We start from the raw sequence: 20,172 nt of genomic DNA, 5'->3' as shown, positions 1-20,172 counted from the left end.
ACTGTCTTTCAGTATGACATAACAGCCTTTCTGCTTGGACAGGATGTTTCATTCAGTGCAATTGCAAAGACCAACATGATGCTTAACACAAAGTAGAAAAGAGATAGAAGATGGAGGGAGGGATGGATAAATGAATAAGTAGTCGGGTAAGTAAGTGGATGTATGGGTGAATGAGTTAGGTGGATGAATGAGTAAGTGTATAATGAATGGAGAGTTAATAATAAATCTCCACAGTCTTCTTCATGCAGAAAAACAAGAGAGAAGAGCTGAATGTTAGCAAAACACCTGCTGTGTGCCAGGAGCGTTGTTCAGGAGTCCTTACCTTATACAGTGAATTTTCTCCTATTGTCTTTTTTTTTTAACCAATGACAAAACTAGGAGTATGGTGGTAGGCATTTGCATGAGGTAGCATCTGGATATAAATGGCAGAGCTAGACAGGGTGTGTCTCTAACAGAAGGCTCTTCTATGTCTTCTCCCAGCAAACTGAAGCCTCACTCATCCAGCTCTCATCGTAGTCCACTGGTGAGCAACTCACTGGTGCATTCTTGGCAGCCTCCCAGACGCCTCTGCATCTGAGTCCTAATATAAACCCTCTCAACACCTTTAGAATTGATCACTCAAATCCTAAGTTTTCAGAGGAGGAGGAGGCAGGGTGGCCCCAGAATATCTAAGGCAAGTATCATAAATCTTGCCCCACCCCCAAACCAGGTCCTCCATATCTATGTGCCTATTGCTCAGTTTTCTTTCACACTTAAGGGTATGTGCTTCAGGAAGATTTGTCACTCCCTATGTGCCCCAGTCTTAGTCCCTGGCAAGGAATGGGTACTAAATATTGGATGAGCTGATGAACAGATGGGTTAGCTAGGCCACCTCATCAGAACCACACACACACACCTGTCCCATTTCCCACCCAAGGCTGGCCTGAATGCCCCTTCCGTGGACTGAGCTGGATCTCTGTGCTGATGTGCTTGTGGTCCTCATCCATCCATCTGTGTGTCACTCCTTCTGAGGAGGCAGTGAGCCCTGTGTGGTCTTCATGGTTGATTATTTGGAGCCTGCAGATTGTACACAGAGCAGATGGTCCATCATTGTAGGTTGAATCATGCAAAGAAGGCTTCCGGGGCCATGGACATAGCTCACTGGGTAAAGCAGTTGCTGCACAAGCCTGAGAACCAGAGTTTAATCCCTTAGGACTCTATTAAATGAGTGGCCATGGTGCCCCTGCCTGCCTTTTAAGACTCAGAGAGGTAGGAAGAGGATCCCAGCTGGCTAGCTGGGTTAGCAGAATCCTCAAGTTCTGGGTTCAAGTAAGGGATGTTTTTGCCTAGCCTCACTGGATCCACAGGCAGATGGGTCTATCAGGGAGCCCTGCCCAGACTTCAAGGTAAATCCCATCTGTGCTTATTCCATGGATACAGCAGGAAAATAATGCAGTGCCTAATCTTCATAAATCTTTGTCACACACCACCACATCTGGGGCCCCAAAGTAGGGATTTCCCAACCCAGGCAGCACTAGTTTATAATATTCTCCTTCCTGGTGCCTTTAATATGGCAGTAAGATAAAAGGCCACTCACAGAGATAGACGCCCCCTGGAATCCAGAGTTCCCCGACCGCTTCTCAGGGCAGGACCATGGACTTGGTTGACTGGCTGAGTTATTTAAGGATTTCAAGGAGCTATAAGGATGGACATATTAGGGAACTGGGATCAAGCTGCTGGTGGAAGACAACGCCATTGGGCACTGTGGATCTATCTGTTTTTGCCTGATAGCCAGTCAGTAGCAGAGGCAGTGGGTTCCACTCCCAATGAATCTAGAATTCTAGGCCATCCCTCGCTTTCCCTCTTGCCAGATAGAGCTGTTCTGAGGCAGCTCCAGCCTAAATGAGCCCACCCTTCCACTCCTACCCTACCCCAACCCTTCAAGGGGGAAGCAGTTTGTGTGGCCCATCAGGAGACAGATTTCTGACTCCCAGCCAGGAAGGGGGACAAGACTGCCTGACCCTCACCTCAGCCTGAGACCGCCTGGCAGCACCAGCAGCAAACATTCCAAAGACTCCTGGGAAGGCAAGGCCTCTTCTAGGACAGAGATGCTTCGATGGCACGTAATGCAGAGTGTTCTGGGTTCTAGCTTAGAATAAAGTCCATGGCTAACTGTCAGTCCTATAGGTTGGATATTTACACAATCATATCACAAAAGGTATATATTTGGGAGTTGCTACAATGATTTGCCAGTAAGTGGCAATAAAGGATCGCAAGGAAGGGATTGGAAACAAGCAAGAGACATCCCTTTATCTGGATAACAAACATGTGGGAAGCATAGTCCTGTGTCTGGTCACACTTTACTGCCACATGCAGTGGCTGCTGAGATACAGCTTCTGGCTTCTAGGAGCTCACAGACTGGATGTTTGAAGTCAGGGACAGAGTGAGACCATAAGGGTTGAGAGTACTCAGGGACTCAGGAGTAGCACCCAGCCCAGCCAGATAGGGTTTCTGCTAAGAAAAACAAAAGAGCAGGTATTACCTATGAGAACTCTGGAAGGTGAGAAAGAGATGGCTTGGCAAAACAGAGGTGTGAGTCTGTGCAAAAGACCAGAAGTGTAAAAGCAGAGGACATATTAAAGCATCACAGGAGGTGTGTGTGTGTGTGTGTGTGTGTGTGTCTGTGTGTCTGTGTGCTTGTGTGTGTCCATGGAAACAGCTGTAAAACCAGGTGTGTATAAAGTTGGCCATTTGGTGGCAGGGTCCCTATTAGGAAGGAACCTGGGGTTCTGGGCTGAATCCTAAAAATCTGAAACTATGGGACATCTGGAAAAGTTATGAGACTTTGAATGACAACTCTGCCAGGATGTGGGGAATGGCCTGCCCCATTTCTTGTTGGGGTTGATGGGAAATCAAATATTAGGAGGAAAACACCAGAATCTGTGGAGATACAGGGCAGAGTGGAGAGTAACTGGGACTCTAGGGAAGAACGGGAACTAGGACAAAGAGCTGGCCGTTGCTTTGCTTCCATAGTCTGGGTAAAACTCAGTCCTTATGAGTTTTAGTCATTACAGAAGGAATGCAGATATCTTACTTAGACATTTGCTAGCTTAACTCATTGTGGTAATTAGTTTTAAGTGCCTTCTTGCCACAATGTAGAATTGCCTAAGAACATCAGCTCAGGAATTGACTAGATCAGGTTGCTCTGTGGACATGTTTGTAGATGATTGTTCTCATTGTTGACGGGAAAAACCTATTCAATTGTGGGAGGAACCATCCCTACTAAAACAGGCAAGGATGAGTTTATCTTCTTTTTACTCTTGTCTGTGGATGTGCTGTGACTGCTTGAGTTCATGCCTTGACTTCCCCAAAATGTTGGGCTGTAGCCTTGAATTATAAGCAACAAACAAACAAACAAACAAACGAACAAACAAACAAACCCTTTGATCTGTAAGTTGCTTTTGGTATGGCTCCACAGCAACAGAATTGAAATTAGAATACTTATCAACTTTAAATATTAGTTATACACCTCATAGCTCATTTGCTGTTTTTCTCCAGGCCCCACAAATACTGGAAGTGGGATGGAATGTACTGCCACACTTAGAAACCACCTGAGGGGAGGGCTGGGAGATAGAGAGAACAAGGCGACACGAAGAAGGACACCAAGTCATTGATCAAGGTGCTGATTTATTGAGGAGAGAGTCAGCTATATAAAAGCAGGAGAGAACAAGGAACTTTCTTCACTGTAACATTCATCTGCGTCAGCTGGTAGCTCATCTGAAGATTCACTCAAGGTTGCACAGAACCAGCTATCTGGCTCCCAGGGTTGTGTGGACCTTGTCTATCTTGTTCCCAGGAACAGAGCTCCCTAATGCAAAGCTTGCCAAGGTCAGTCTTTCAGAAACTGACTGACTGCCAAAGTCAGAAGGCAAAACTTTATTTACCAGAGACCACTACTCAAATTCAGCACCAAATACACACTCCATTTTGGCTAATTAAAGTCCACTCTGGCTGTCACAATTCCTCCCTTTCAAATTAAAACAAAAGGACCGTGCCTGTCTTAGGTGGGGTGATTCCAAATAAATACCATAACTGTCATGGGAGAATCCCGCTTATTGGGAGACTTCCTGTCTCTTAGGTGAATAATTGTTGATCACCCGTTAACCGTCATTGACTAACCAGCCCATGGACAGGAAAGGAGAGGTTATGTTTACAGGAAAGCTGATGTTTGAGCTGGGCAAGCCAAACCCCTACCTGGGGCGAGGGAGTTACATTACTGTTTAATGGCCAAAAGGCCATTTGTATGTAGTATCATTAAATCTAACCTGGTGCTGTCGAGCTGAGTGGACACATCTGGCAATTATAAAGATGCATAGTACCAGAACAGCAACAAGAGGGGAGTTGGGCACTAAGGCCCAAAGGTGTACTTTAGCCTTTACTGGATGGATCAGGTGCAGCAGGATCAGCAATATCGTCACTCGGGGAATGATCTTGTTCCTTGATGTAATTAACTTGTTGCACCATTCTCTCTGGCAGCCATCGAGCAGCATCTTTAACCTGCAAAAAATCCAAAACAAAACAAAACTAAAAAAACAAAACAAAAAAACCCACAAAACAAACAACAAACAAACAAAAAACCCCACAAACATATCCTCGTCCCCAAATTAAAATGGGGTCAAGTCCATGCCATGTATTATTCAAGGGGTCCCTCCATTTAACCATAGAGGTTTTAGGGTGCCAAAACTGTTCAGCTGTAGATTTGCCATGTTTGTCCAGGGTTAAAAAATTTAAATTGAGCTCTGGATGAACGAGGAGGACACAATTTCCCCTTTTTTTTGTCTTTTGTAAATATATTTTAATGGCAGCATGGGCACGTCTAACTATACCTTGGCCCATAGGATTATAAGGAATACCTGTTACATGTTTAATATTTAATTTTTTATAAAAAATTTGAAAGGGCTTGTTGGTATAAGCTGGACCCTTGTCAGTCTTAATTTGATGTGGTGGCCAAGAAGAGCGAATGCAGCCAAAAATGATGTGGTGTGCAGCTTTTCCAGAATGAAAGACAGTAAAAATAAATCCTGTACAGGTATCAATAGTACATGAATAAATTTTAATTTTAATCTGTAAGTTGAGCAGATAAACCTGGAACTTGAAAAATAACTTTTTGTCTATTAACAGTATAGCCAGCTTTTTTTTTTTTTCTGGCATTACCATTAGAAAAAATAGAGCAAACATTTTTTAAAGGTTTATTTTTAACTATAACAGGAAAAACAACACTATGTAAAGTAAAAAATGGAATAATTTTATTGGAAGGGTAATGATTATCTAGTATCCTGTAAATACAGCCAAAGAAAGCAACCATTTATCTGAATTGGCATACAGCCAATCAGTCTGAGCTTTACTATATGGTATTATAATCTTGGAAGGCTCAATTTTAAAATAAACCTTTGCCTGGATGGGTCTCGCCACAATGACTTGGGCAATAGCCTTATAGTAAGGCAAAATTACTTTAATGGGACTAGCTGACAAGTGGATCCACAATAGAGGATTAGATTGTCATAAAAATCCAGTTAGGAGTTGACTGTGTTTGAAATACAAGTAATAGAAGAGGAGTATCTGTTAAAAATTGATTTTTTAAAGCCTTTTTTATTTTTACTAACAATAATGCATTTCGAGCCTTTTTTCTAACAAGAATGCATTTCAAACCTCTGGGGTCAATATTCGGGGAGAGGTAGGAGCTGTATCCCCTTTAAGAATATTAAACAATGGCATAAGTTGTCCAGTGGTTAATTTTAGATATGGCCTAAGCCAATTTATATCTCTAAATAATTTTTGAAAGTCATTAAGGGTCTATAAATTAATTTTTTTAAGTTGTACTTTTTGATGTTTAATAGCCAGAGGAAATAAATTAAAACCTAAATAACTATAAGAATTTTTAGTTTGTACCTTTTTTGGAGTAATTTTTAATTTTGTTTGGGATAAAGCCTCAAATAAATCTGTATAGCAAGCCATAACATCTTGAGCTACAGGAGAGGCTAATATAATATTAGCCATATAATGAATGAAATAAATAGAAAGCCATTTTTTTTTGTACTGGACTAATAGCATTAGCTACAAATTGTTGACATAAAGTAGGACTATTTGCCATGTCCTGTGGCAACATTTTTAATGATAACATTTTATAGGTTTTTTTTGAAGTTAATAGAAGGGAGACTAAAAGCAAAACTATGGCAATCCTCAGGATGCAAAGAAAGGAAAAAAAAAAAGCAATCTTTTAAATCTAAAATAATCTTGTAAGTGTTTTGAAGAATTTCACTGGGTGATGTGAGTCCTGGTTGCAATGCTCCCATAATTATCATAGTCTCATTTACCTTTTTAAAATTTTGTAATAATCTAAATTTGCCAGATTTCTTTTTAATTACAAAAATGGGCATGTTCCACGGTGAGTTAGAGGGAACTATATGCCCTATAATGGTTAACAATGATCTGAATAAAACCCTGCATAACCCTGGGCTAATATGGAGCTGCAGTTTTTTTTTTTTTTAAGAGCACAAGCAAACATTTTGCGTTGAAGAATCTCCAGCCTTTTAAAATGAAGAACAACATATTTTATAGTTTTTTTCCTGACATGATACACTGTAATAACTGCATGTTTTTTAATTGGCTCAAATAGCATGGCTTGGTTTTACTTTTTAAAATTAATAAAATAAATACCAAGGTCTTTTTACCTCTCCCAAAGGGTTGAAAAACTGTTTTAAATTTTTTGTTAGACTGCCCAAGGGTTATTATTTTAAAATACCTGATAAATTTTCAAATGTTTTATAGAATTTAACTCTGATGGTCCAGGACCAAACTCAGAGGTGTTGATTGAAACCGTCTCATGTCCAAAAATATCAATATTGTCGGTCCAAGTCTACAGATAAACATACATACATAGAGATATACATAAGGAACATAGAAACCTGACATTGTCACCTTGGATAACCAGAATACCCAAATAGCAGGACTTGACTGGCCCCTACTGGACACAAGTCCCACAAATTCCTGAAGGAGTGGACCCCCTTATGGGCCCCCTCCACACACATAGATTTTAGAAGGAGCAGAGTCCCCATGGCTCTCTCCACAGCTTCCAGATGGAGAGCAGCCTCCAGCAGCCATCTTTTTATACAGAGGAGGGTCCCAGCGACCCCTCCCCTGGTCCCAAAAGGAGTAGAACCTTTATAGGCCCCGGGGGCCCTCTTTTGGCCCATTTTTTTGGAATCTGGAGGACGCATCAGAATCAGATTGGAGCGTCCTCCAGATTCCCTTGACCAAATCGAAAACTCTCCGAGCTTTTTCAGACCTCGTAAGCAAACCGAAACCAGAAATCAGAACAGACAGCCAGCAGACACAAACAAAAAACAAAGAAAAAGACAAACGCAACCATGGTACCTGCTTTTTAAACATTTAAATATTTTTTAAAACCTGTTTTTGTAATATTAAAACAAAGCATCTTTTTAAGGAGTGAAATCATAAAGCACATTTATAATTTTAAAAGTCAAAGCCAAACTTTGAAATTTACCAGTGCAAAAAATTCAGTTTTTAAAACCAACACCAATTTAAAATGAGACTTGTCTTTTTAGTCTAAAAGGAAACAAAATTTATGTTAACTAAGAGGTTTTATAATTTTTTAACCCATATCATATAGCTAGCAAAGATGGCAGAGTCATATCATATGGTTGCCTTTTAAACATACGTGTTTATAGACCTTATAAACATATATGCATATGTATATTCTAAACAACAGTTTGAATATAACTTTAAATATATTTAATTACTTTTGATCTATAACCTAGATATATATTAACCGTTTAAGATCAGTCAAAAATAAACATATAATGACCATATATTTAAACAGACAGATAAAACTTTTTACTGGATTTAGTTGTAATTTTAAGCATGACAGTCAAGAGCGGCCCAATATCAGCACAAAGTTTAATATAACCAGTTAAGTTTGCTTTAGCTCGATAGGGTCTGATAGCTGTTATTGTTATTATAAACATTTAATAATTGAACCTGTTCTCTTTTTAATTAAATTTTTTTTCTCGGAGAACAGTACTATCTTCCTGCAGTGATCCCATGCCACCCACACATGTAGCAAGGAAAGCCACAGGGCCAAGGGCGCAGGAGGCCAGTCTGAATTATGAGACTTGGCAGCTTTTTTCTCTGACTCCGTGTTATACTCATCACATAGAGCTTGTATCCTAAATCTCTTTTTGATCTCAAATTACACAAATCTGTTTTAGCTCCTTTAAATAAAGCTCTATCCAGAAAAATATTAGCTTGGTATTCCAAGTACAAAACTGTAACTCTTTTTCTCTTTATATATATATATATATATATATATATATATATATATATATAATTCTAAAGAACCTAGTCATTCTCATTCTCTTTAGTGCTTCCACTCTCAATGCATCTCAACATTGTAAATTTCTGCTAAGGAAGAAGCTAGCTTTTCCCATTGCATTTAGTCAGCTGGGCGCAATATCGAGTATTTAACACAGGAAATGATGCATATTAAAATCCCCCAAATGAAACCCCCAAATGAAACATAGAAGATATTGGGAAGAACTGTTCTTCCTAGGAACTCAGGGAAATCTATTTAAGAAATAGATAGTCTGCCCAAAGGTTGCCTGTAACTCTCAGCATCTACATTGATAGTCTGCAGGGCAGAGCCTTTTAGAGGTCCTCTGTGTCAGGCTCCTGACTTGTTCCCTCTTTTCTCCTTCTTCTGATGTCCAGCCTCTTTGCCTTTCTGGATAGGGATTGAGCATTTTAGCAAGAGTCCTCCCTGTAAATTAGTTTCTTTAGGTGTACAGATTTTAGTAGGTTTATCCTATATTATATGTCTATATGAGTGAGTATATACCATATGCATGTTTCTGCTTCTGGGACAGCTCACTCAGGATGATCTTTTCCAGATCCCACCATTTACCTGCAAATTTCATAATTTCCTTGTTTTTTTTTTTTTTTTTTGTTGCTGAGTAATATTCCATTGTGTAGATATACCACAATTTGTGCATCCATTCTGGAGAGGACAGGAACTCCATAAGGAGAGCAACAGAACCAAAAAATCTGAGCACAAGGATCTTTCCTGAGACTCCAACCAAGGACTATGCATGGAGATAACCTAAGACCCCTGCACAGATGTAGCCCATGGCAGTTCAGTATCCAAGTGGGTTCCATTGTAATAGGAGCAGGGACTGTCTCTGACATGAACTGATTGGCCTGCTCTTTAATTATCTCCCCCTGAGGGGGAAGCAGCCTTACCAGGCCACAGAAGAAGACAATGCAGCCACTCCTGATGAGACCTAATTGACTAGGATCAGAAGGAAGGAAAAGAAGTCCTCCCCTATCAGTGGACTTGGGGAGGGGCATGCATGCAGAGGGTAGAAGAAGGGAGGGATTGGGATGGGAGTCGGAAGGGAACCACAGGGGGGATACAAAGTGAATAAAGTGTAATTAATAAAGAATTAAAAATATATAAAGAAAGGTGCTAGTGGTGTAGAAGCACATATTAAATTTAGAAGATTTGGAAGTATAGTCTTCATTTGGAAAGGCATGCCTCTGTGTAATTTTTTTTTTTTTTTTTTTGCCAGAAGACTAGAAAATGAGGACTGGATATGTTGGTGTACTTATTGCTTATTCCATATTATTATTATTATTATTATTATTATTATTATTATTATTTGCAATTTATTCACTTTATATACTGGCCAACGCTGCCTCTCTCATCTCTGCCCTGCCACCCTCTGTCCCTCTTTCCCCCCTAAGTTCCTCCACCAGCCCAGCCCATTGATAGGGAGGATTTCCTCCCCTACTATCAGACACTAGCATATCAGGTTTTAATGGGACTGTCTGGATCCTCTTTCTTTGTGGCCTGGAAACCCACTTGGAGACTGAGCTGCCCATAGGCTACATCTGAATAGGAGGTCTAGGTCCTCTCCGTGCATGGTCTTTGATTGATTCATTGGTCTCTGCCAGACATCCTGGGCCCAGAAGTTTTGGCTCTGTTGGTCTCCTTGTGGAGCTATTGTCCTCTCTAGTTCTTTTTAACTCCCTCTTCTTCCATAGATTTCCTACACTCTGCCCAAAGTTGGACTATGAGTCTCAGCATCTACTTTGATACCCTAATGGGTAGAGTCTTTCAGAGGCCCTTTTTGGAAGACTCCTGTCCTGTTCCCTGTCTTCTCCTACTTCCATTGTCTATCCTATTTGCTCTTCTGAATGAGGATTAAGCATATGCCCCAGGGTCCTCCTTGTTTAGCCTCTTTATGACTATAGATTTTAGTATGTTTATATGATATTATATGGCTATGTAATATCCACTTATAAGAGTATATACCATGTGTGTCATTCTGCTTCTGGGATGGTCTTTTCTAGTTTCCTTTATCTGACTCCAAATTTTATGATTTCCTTGTTTTTAATTGCTGAGTAGTATTCCATTGTGTAAATGTACCACAATTTCTGTATCCATTTTTCGGTTGAGGGACATCTGGGTTGTTTTCAGATTCTGGCTATTATGAAAAAGGCTGCTATGAGCATAGTTGAGTAAATGTCCTTGTTGTATGGTTGGGCATCTTTTGGACATATGCCCAGGATGGGTATTGCTGGATATTGAGGTAGCATTATTCTTAATGTTCTGAGAAAGTGCCAGAGTGATTTCCAACGTGGTTGTATAAGTTTACATTCCCAACAGCAGTGAAGGAGGGTTCCCCATTCTCCACAACCTCTCTAACTTCTGTTGTCCCGTGAGTTTTTGATCCTAGCCATTCTGATGTGTATAAGGGGAAATCACAGGGTAGTTTTTATTTGCATTTCCTGAATGACTAAGGACCTTGAGCATTTCTTTTATTTGTTTGTTGTTTTTATATTCATTACAGTTTATTCACTTTGTATCTCAGGTGTAGCCCCTTCCCTTATTCCCTCTCAATCCCACCTTCCCTCCCTCATCTCCTCCCATCCTATGCCCCTCTCCAAGTCCACTGATAGGGGAGTTCCTCCTCCCCCTCCATCTGACCTTAGCCTATCAGGTCTCATCAGGACTGGCTGCATTGTCTTCCTCTGTGGCCTGGTAAGGCTGCTACTCCATCAGGGGGAGGTGATCAAAGAGCCAGCAACTGAGTTCATGTCAGAGACAATCCCTGCTCCTCTTACTAGGGTACACACTTAGACACTGAGCTGCCATGGGCTATATCTGTGCAGGGGTTCTAGGTTATCTCCATGAATAGTCCTTGGTTGGAGCATCAGCCTCACAAAAGACCCCTGGGCCCAGATTTCTTGGTTCTGTTGCTCTCCTTGTGGAGTTCCTATCCCCTCCAGGTCTTTCTATCACCCTGTTCTTTAATAAGATTCCTTGCACTCTGCACAAAGTTTGGCTATGAATCTCAGCATCTGCTTTAATACCCTGTAGGGTAGAATATTTCAGAGGCCTGCTGTGGTAGGTTCCTCTCCTGTTCCCTGTTTTCTCCCTCTTCTGATGTCCATCCCATTTGCCTTTCTGAATGAGGATTGATCATCTTACCCAGGGTCCTCTTCTTGCTTAGCTTATTTGAATGTACAGATTTTAGAATGTTTGTCCTATATATCTAGTATCCACTTATAAGTGAGTATATACCATATGTGTCTTTCTGCTTCTGGGATACCTCACTCAGGGTGATCTTGTCTACATCCCACCTCTTGCCCTCGAATTTCATGATTTTCTTGTTTGTAATTCCTGGGTAGTATTCCATTGTGTACATGTACGACAATTTCTGAATCCATTCCTGTTGAGGGGTATCTGGGCTGTTTCCAGGTTCTGGCTATTATGAATAAAGCTGCTACGAACATGGTTGAGCAAATGTCCTTGTTGTGTACTTGAGCATCTTTTGGATATATGCCTAGGAGTGATATCGCTGGATCTTGTGGAAGCGCTATTCCTAATTGTCTGAGAAAGCACCAGGTTGATTTCCAAAGTGGTTGTACATACTTACATTCCCACCAACAATGGAGTAGTGTTCTCTTCCATTCAATATTCCTTTGTTGAGAATTCTCTGTTTATCTCTGTACCTCATTTTTTTTTTTAAATTGGATTGCTGGGTTTCTTGGTGTTTAACTTCTTTAGTTCTTTATATATTCTGCATATTAGCCCTCTGTCAGATATAGGGTTGGTGAAGATTCTTTCCCAGTCTGTAGGCTGTCATTTTGTTCTGATGATGGTGTCCTTTGTTTTACAGAAGCTTTTCAGTTTCATGATGTCCCATTTATTGATTTTTGATCTTAGAGCCTGTGCTGTTGTTGTTCTGTTCAGGAAGTTGTCTCCCCACATTTTCTTCTAACAGGTTTAGAGTGTCTGGTTTTATGTTGAGGTCTTTGATCCACTTGGATTTTAGTTTTGTGCGGGGTGATAAGAATTTATTTGCATTTTTCTACATGTTGACATCTAGTTACTTTAGCACTATTTGTTGAAGATGCTACCTATTTTGTATTGTATGGTTTTGGCTTCTTTTTCAAATAGCAAGTGTCTGTAGGTGTGTGGGTTTTTTTTTCTGGATATTCGATTCAATTTCATTGATCTACCAGTCTGTTTCTATGCCAGTACCATCCAGTTTTTATTACTGTTGCTCTATATCACAGCTTGAGTTCAGGGATAGAAATATCTCCAGAAGATCTTTTATTGTACATAGTTGCTTTAGCTTTTCTGGGAATTTTGTTTTTCCATATGAAATTGAGAATTGTTCTTTCAAAGTCTGTAAGGAATTGTTTTGGTATTTTGATGAAAATCGTATTGAATCTGTAGATTTCTTTTGGTAGGATGACCATTTTCAGTATGTTAATCTTAAAGAGCAAAGGAGATCTTTCCATCTTCTGATTTCTTCTTCATTTTCTTTCTTCAGACTTGAAGATTTTTTTAAAACAGGTCTTTCACTTGCTTGGTTAGAGTAACACCAAGGTAATTTTTGTGTCTATTGTGAAAGGTGTTGTTTCCCTAATTTTTTTGTCGGCCCTTTTGTCTTTTGTATATAGGAAGGCTACTGATTTTTTTTTTTTAGTTTAATTTTGTATCCAGCTACTTTGCTGAAGATGTTTATTAGCTGAAGGAATTCTCAGGTAGAATTTTGGGGATCTCTCATGTATACTATTATATATTCTGCGAATAGTGATACTTTGACTTCTTCCTTTCTGATTTCCCCTTGATCTTTTTGGTTGCCTATTGCTCTAGCTAGGACTATCTAGCTAAGTCCTATCTTGAAGAGATAAGGACAGATAGGGAGAGAGGTTTGCCTTGTCTTTGATTTCAGTGGGATTGATTTAAGTTTCTCTCCATTTAGTTTGATGTTGGCTATAGCCTTGCTCTATATTGCCATTACTATTTTTAGGTATGTGCTTTGTATCCCTGATCTGTCCAAAACTTTAAATATGAATGGGTGTTGGATTTTGTCAAAAGTTGTTTTGGAATCTAAGGAGATGATCATGTGGATTTTTTATTTCTACTTTTTTTTTTTTAATGTGATGAATTACATTGATGGAGTTCAATATATGGAACCTCCCCTGCATGCCTGGGATGAAGCCTGCCTGCTTGTGGTGGATCATATCTTTGATGTGTTCTTGGATTTGGTTTGTGACTATTTTATTGAGTGTTTTTGTTTCAATGTTCATAAGCAAGATTTATCTGATGTTTTCTTTGTTTGGTCTTTGTGAGGTGCAGGTATCAAGGTGACTGTGACCTCATAGAATAAGGTTGATAATGTTCCTTCTGTTTCTATTTTGTATAATAGTTTAAAGAATATTGGTATTAGCTCTTCTTTGAATATCTGGTAGAATTCTGCCCTTAAACTATCTGGTTCTGGGCTTTTTTAGGGGGCAGGGGGAGAATTTTTGATGACAGCTTCTATTTCCTTAGGTGATATAGGACTATTTAATTTATTTACCTCATCTTGATTCAGCTTTGGTAAATGGAATCTAAATGATAAAATGATAAATGATAAAATCGTCTATTTCATTTAGATTTTCAAATTTTGTTGCATATAGGCTTTTGAGGTAGGACTGAATGATTGTATTTCCTCAGTGTCTGTCGTTATGTCCCTCTTTTCATTTCCGATTTTGTTGATTTGGATAGTGTCCCTCTGCCTTTTATGACTTTATGTTTTCTTTGAGAGATGTATTGATTTCTGCAATTGTATCTTCAGCGCCCCAGATTCTCTCCTCCATCTCTTGTGTTCTGTTGGTGATGCTTACCTTTTGGTTCCTGATCTTGCCTCTAAGTTCTCCAAATCCAGGGTTTTCTCTGTTTGTGTTTTCTTTATTGATTCTAATTCTGTTTTCATGTCCTACACCATTTCCTTCATCTGTTTGAATGTGGATTCCTGTTTGTCCATGATAGCCTTTATTTTGTTGTTTATTTTCTCTTTATGTATCTCTATTTTTTGTTCATTTCCTCTATGTGCCTTGAATAACTACATAATTATAGATTTAAGATTTTTTTTTTGTTTCAGTTGCAATAGAATATCTGTTGATTTTTGAAGATTATGGTAAAGCCATCATGTCCTGGGTTTTGTTGCCTGTATTTTTATGCTGGCCTCAAGTCATCTGATTGTCTTTAGCCTTGACTAGTTGTTCCTGGATCCTATACTGCAGACTGGGTCCATCTGTCTCTGGAGTCTGGGGGGTAGTTCTTTGCTTGATTCAGTCTCTGCCTGCCTCACTGTTTGTGACCCACGTATGCCAGATAGCTGGGGTGCAGGTGGAAAGATCTTCAAGCCTAGAGCTCTTCCAATATCCCACAGGCTTCCTTGAGGTGGCAGACAATGGGATTTAGATCCCAGGCCTGGCTCAGCTTTAGTGCGTTCACTCGCTGTTCTGGGGACTCATTTCTGACCTAGATGGGCCCGGCTGCTGGGGAGAAGCAGGCAGAAAGATCTCTGAGCCTAGAGCTGCTCCAGTGCCCTACTGGCTTCCTTGAGATGGCAGACAATAGGACTTGAGTCCAGTGCCTAGCTCAGCTCCACATCTTGCCTGGCTTCAGGAGGTGGTCACTTCAGGCTTTATATTTCGCAATGCTGAGTCTCAGGTAGGGTGACCTGCTTAGATTGCTTGGGGCTTCCACCTCCATTGTCTCTTTTAGTTCCCCTCATAAGTGATCCTGTGTCCTCGCTGGGGCCCCCCTTGTAACTTAGCTTCTTGGGGTCTGAGGATTGTAGGATAGTTATCTTGTACTTTATGGTTAATATCCACTTTAAGTGAGTACATAATATGCATGTCTTTTTGGCTTTGGGTTACCTCACTCAGGATTTAGTTTCTAGCTCTATCTACTTTGCTGAAAGTAGATGTCCTTGTTTTCAATAGCTTAGTATTATTCCATTGTGTAATTAACAATGCTTCTTTATCTATTCTTTGCTTGAGAAACATTTGAGTTGTTTCCAGTTTCTGGTTATTACAAATAAGTCTGCTATGAACGTAGTTGAGCAAGTCTCCCTGTTGCATGGTGAAACAGCTTTTGGATGGATACTCAGGAGTGGTATAGCTGGGTCTTGATGTGGGAATAGTCTCAATTTTCTGAGAAACTACCAGATTTATTTATTTCTCTTTATTGTTTGTGAGCCTTAGCTCATATTCTTGCTTGTATAAGTTAAGCCTTCTTCTGTAAACATTCACACAGTAAGAGACTTTTTTCTATAACCAGTTAGTGATCAATCACTGAAGTATCCTGTGGTCTTTGGGAGTGGACCCAGGAACTCTTATGCAAGTCATGTTATCTAATGAGTTATATCCTTAGTAATGATGGCTTAGTAAAGATTCTATTTTTAATATCATTTCAAATGTTCATCTTGACTTGACAGTTTTCACATATCTAAAGAAAAGGCAAACGATACTTACCAGAGGAACAAAAATGTCTGAATGAGAGTAATTTATAGAAGTAATTGTAGTTTTTGGCCTTATAGCATGGTTACTTTTAATGACCATATTTGTATTTTTCTCATCACCTGCTGTTGGTCTGTTCACTTTTATCATCACTAGAGTAAGGCAGAGACTATGAATCTTTGCTGATTATCTTGTTGTGTGATATGTGGTAAAAATATAATTTGCCTCCTAAAGCAAGTTTTCTTGTACTAAACCCATTGCTTATTTCCATGTCTGACATCTCCACTTACATTTTAAAAGTTCGTGTTATGTAGCCTACTTATTAACATGGTATTTCAGAGTCCAAATATCAATATGATATCTCACTAGCCAGACCTCATACCTTGGATACCTTGGTTTACCATAAATGACTTCATGATGTGGAGGTAGACAGATAAATGGTGAAAATAAATTCACAGAGAAAGGAGAGGCAGACAATAGATACCCATTAAGGAAAACTTCTCAATGACCACAACTTTTCAATCTTCACACACTGACAAGGAAAACTCTTCCACACAAGTCTTTGAAGGCCAATGGCATCTAATCATAGAACTCTTGCTGGATGACAAAAAGACTATTATTTTGATATTTATGTGTATATAAAAATAACATATATCATAAATCACACATGTAGTTACACTATACACACCTTTTAATATCTATCTATCTATCTATCTATCTATCTATCTATCTATCTTTAATAATTACACTTTACTCACTTTATATCCCCCCCATGGTTCCCTCCCTCCTCCCGTCCCAATTCCTCCCTTCCTCCAACCTCTGCATGCATGCCCCTCCCCAAGTCCACTGATAGGGGAGGACTTCTTTTCCTTCCTTCTGATCCTAGTCAATTAGGTCTCATCAGTAGTGGCTGCATTGTCTTCTTCTGTGGCCTGGTAATGCTGCTTCCCCCTCAGGGGGAGGAAATTAAAGAGCAGGCCAATCAGTTCATGTCAGAGACAGTCCCTATTCCTATTACAATGGAACCCACTTGGATACTGAACTGCCATGGGCTACATCTGTGCAGGGGTCTTAGGTTATCTCCATGCATAGTCCTTGGTTGGAATAGCAGTCTCAGGAAAGACCCTTGTGCTCAGATTTTTTAGTTCTGTTGCTCTCCTTATGGAGTTCCTGTCCTCTTCAGATCTTACTTATACACACATCTTAAGTTATGATTATTTATATTTAAACAAGCAACTAAGAAGTAATATTATATATTCACAAAATTGTAATCATCTATATTTCATGAAAATATGAATGAAGTAAATGAAATAAATTGTAACAACACATCCTTTTTCAATTTTCTGTTGTATAATTTCAATAGCATATCTTTCATGTAATTTCAGAGCTTTTACAGTATGTGTAGAACCTGAATTATTCTGTGCTATTCTCAGTAGATTTCAGAAATTACAGCAATCTCAGAATATGTTATTAAATAGCTGAATTTCTGGGTCTTTTCCAGGTCATCTTGCAATGTTCAGTATTCCCTCTTGTAACTTGGACATGGAATTTCTTTAACAAAATTTCTTAAATAAATCATGAGTTTACAATCATTCCTTTTCCACATGGAGGTTTCACCATTTCCCAGGAGCAAAACCCTGCTTTGAACAATATGATGTGGAATATTCCTCCTCCCATTATATATCTTTAATTTTTATTTAGCATTCAACAATAATCAATAATCATCTTTCCACCATATGGTGGTTTGACTGAGCTAGATCTCCATAGACTCATGTGTTTGAAAGCATGCCTCATGTGGAGTAGCACATTAGCAGTGGGACTATTAGTGGCACCTTTTTGAGGTAAGTGTGGCATTTTTGGAAGAAGTGTGTCACTGTGGGGCCTGGCTTTAAGGTCTTTTCTGCCCAGTGTGAAAACAGAGTCTCTTTCTGGCTGCCTTAAGAAGACAATCTTCTTCGGCTTGCTTTGGGATCAAGATGTAAAATTCTCTTCCGCTCCAGCACCAAGTCTGACTGTATGTTTCCATGCTTCCAACCAAGATGATAATACACTAAAGCTCTGAAACTGTAAGCCATCCCAAAGATGTTTTTCTTATAAAAGTTGCCGTGGTCATGGTGTCTTTACACATCAATGGAAACCTTACTAAAACACACCATTTCCTATATTTTTGGTTGTGCATTTAGCCTTTAATGCAAAACAGATGCTGAAACAGCCAAACATTGGGCAGAGCATAGGGAGCCTTGTGGAAGAATGGGGACAAGAATAGGACCCAGATGGGACAGGAGCTCCACATGAAGACCAACAGAGCCCACTAACCTGGGCCCAGGGGTCTTACAGAGACTGATGCACCAACAAATGACCATGCATGGACTTGACCTAGGCTCCTTTACATAGGTAGCAGTAGGGTAGCTTGGCATTCATGTAGGTGCCCTAGAAAATGGAGAGGGAGATGTTTCTAACATGGACTCTGTAACCTGCTTTTTGAACACTTCCCCCTGGCAGAACGGCCTTGCCAGGCCATAGAGAAAGAAGATGTGCTCATTCGTGACGTGACTTGACGTGTGGGCTGGTGAGTAAGGGACTCTCTTTTTCTGAGGAGTAGGGGAGGAAGGATAGAGGAAATATGAAGGGAGGGTGAGACCAGGAGGAAAAGAGGGAGGGCCTGAGATCAGGATGTAAAGTGAATATATGAGGAAATAAATAGTAAAAGGCACAGTATTTCCAGAAATAGACTCAGAATTAACTTTGATCAATTATTTACTTTGATTCAAAAAAAACCTATGATCTCTCCAGTAATTATTCACATAGATTCCTATAAATTAACTGACAAAATGTGAGTAAACACAAAACATAAAACAAGAAGAGAATATAATGTTCTTAAAATTAATACACAAACAGCATTAAAGTAAAAATGTTCTTTAACACTTTAATTTTGTTTGGAAACAAGTAGCATATTGAAATGTATTATTTATAGGTTAGAGCACTGAGGTGTTGTTATTGGGCTTTGTTGTAGTATTATGTGTATGATTTAAATTTTAAGGATGTGTCAGGGTTGATTTGTACTTTTGAACTTTTGTAAAATGTTTCTATCCGGTCTTAACAAAATAATATAGCACTTGGGAATAAAGATGCAGCCTAGAAGGCCTGCACTAGAGGCCAAGATGGAGAAGACCTCCACAGCCACCATGATTTTCCCCTTAGTGCTGTGATAGACAGGAAGGAAGGTGAGCCAGACACTGCAGAACACCAGCATGCTGAATGTCAAGAACTTGGCTTCATTGAAGGTGTCAGGCAGATTCCTGCCTAGGAAAGCCACAATGAAGCTTGCTATGGCCAGACAGCCCAGGTATCCCAGCACACAGTAGAAGGCTGTGATTGAACCCTTGTTGCATACGATGATGATGTGGCCATGTTCAGAGTGTGCATCTCTCTCCACAAAGGGCGGAGACATTCCCAGCCAGAATCCACAGAGAATAAGTTGAAAAATGGAACAGATAGGAATGATGACTTTGGGTGTCCCAGATAACAGCAGCCCTTTCACCCTTCTTCCTGGGGCAGTCAAGTGAAAAGCCAGAAGCACAGTAATCGTTTTGGCCAAAACACTGGAAACAGCCACAGTGAACAGAATCCCAAAGGTAATCTGCTGCAGGAGACATCTGGCTGTGGTTGGATGTCCAAGAAAGAGCAGAGAGCAGAGAAAACAAAGGAAAAGAGACACAAGCAGGATGTAGCTGAGAGTGCAGTTATTGGCTTTCGCAATGGGAGTGTGTTGGTATTTCACAAAGATCCCGAGAAGAAGAGCTGTTAATGCAGATAAACCCAGGGCCATGCAGGCCAGTGCCACCCCTAAAGGGTCTGCATAAGCCAGAAATGTCACAGCTTTGGGGAAGCAGTGACTTCTCTCTACATTGGCATATTGATCATCTGGACACATCACACATTGATCTAGATCTGAGATGGAAAACAAAATGTTATCAGTGTAATTTTTTTTTCTGCTAGTCATGGAAATCCTTAAACAAATGTTTTGAAGGTTACTAACACTTTCCTTTTTTGCTGCATCACAGCAAATCAATTGGGTCGATTGACAACATGTATTGAAATCATTTTCTATTAAATTTATAATGATGTCAGAACCATTAAATACTCATTATTTTTGTTTTTCACACATGTTTAAAAGAACTGTTTTGTTTTATGTTGAAAGAAAGCAAAAAAAAACCCCATTCATATTTGTGTGCAAGAATTTAGAACTGGAGATTCATAAAAGCTTGAATTTAATATACATAGGCAAACTGTATATTTCAAGGTCAC

General features: G+C 39.7%; 1 protein-coding gene across 1 annotated transcript; it reads right to left on the bottom strand.

Moving 5' to 3' along the window:
- Positions 1–18,910: 18,910 nt before the first annotated feature.
- LOC129679256 (vomeronasal type-2 receptor 116-like) lies at positions 18,911–19,867 on the bottom strand. Its single transcript, XM_055610264.1, has one exon. It carries the CDS (start codon positions 19,865–19,867, stop codon positions 18,911–18,913), a length of 957 nt encoding a protein of 318 aa, XP_055466239.1.
- Positions 19,868–20,172: the final 305 nt, after the last annotated feature.

The sequence above is a fragment of the Psammomys obesus genome, unplaced genomic scaffold (genome assembly GCF_907164565.1).
Source record: "Psammomys obesus unplaced genomic scaffold, mPsaObe1.curated_primary_1811, whole genome shotgun sequence".
Classification (NCBI taxonomy): domain Eukaryota; kingdom Metazoa; phylum Chordata; class Mammalia; order Rodentia; family Muridae; genus Psammomys; species Psammomys obesus.
The sequence above is the reverse complement of the archived record's forward strand: the minus strand, read 5'-3'. Positions and strand labels throughout refer to the sequence as shown.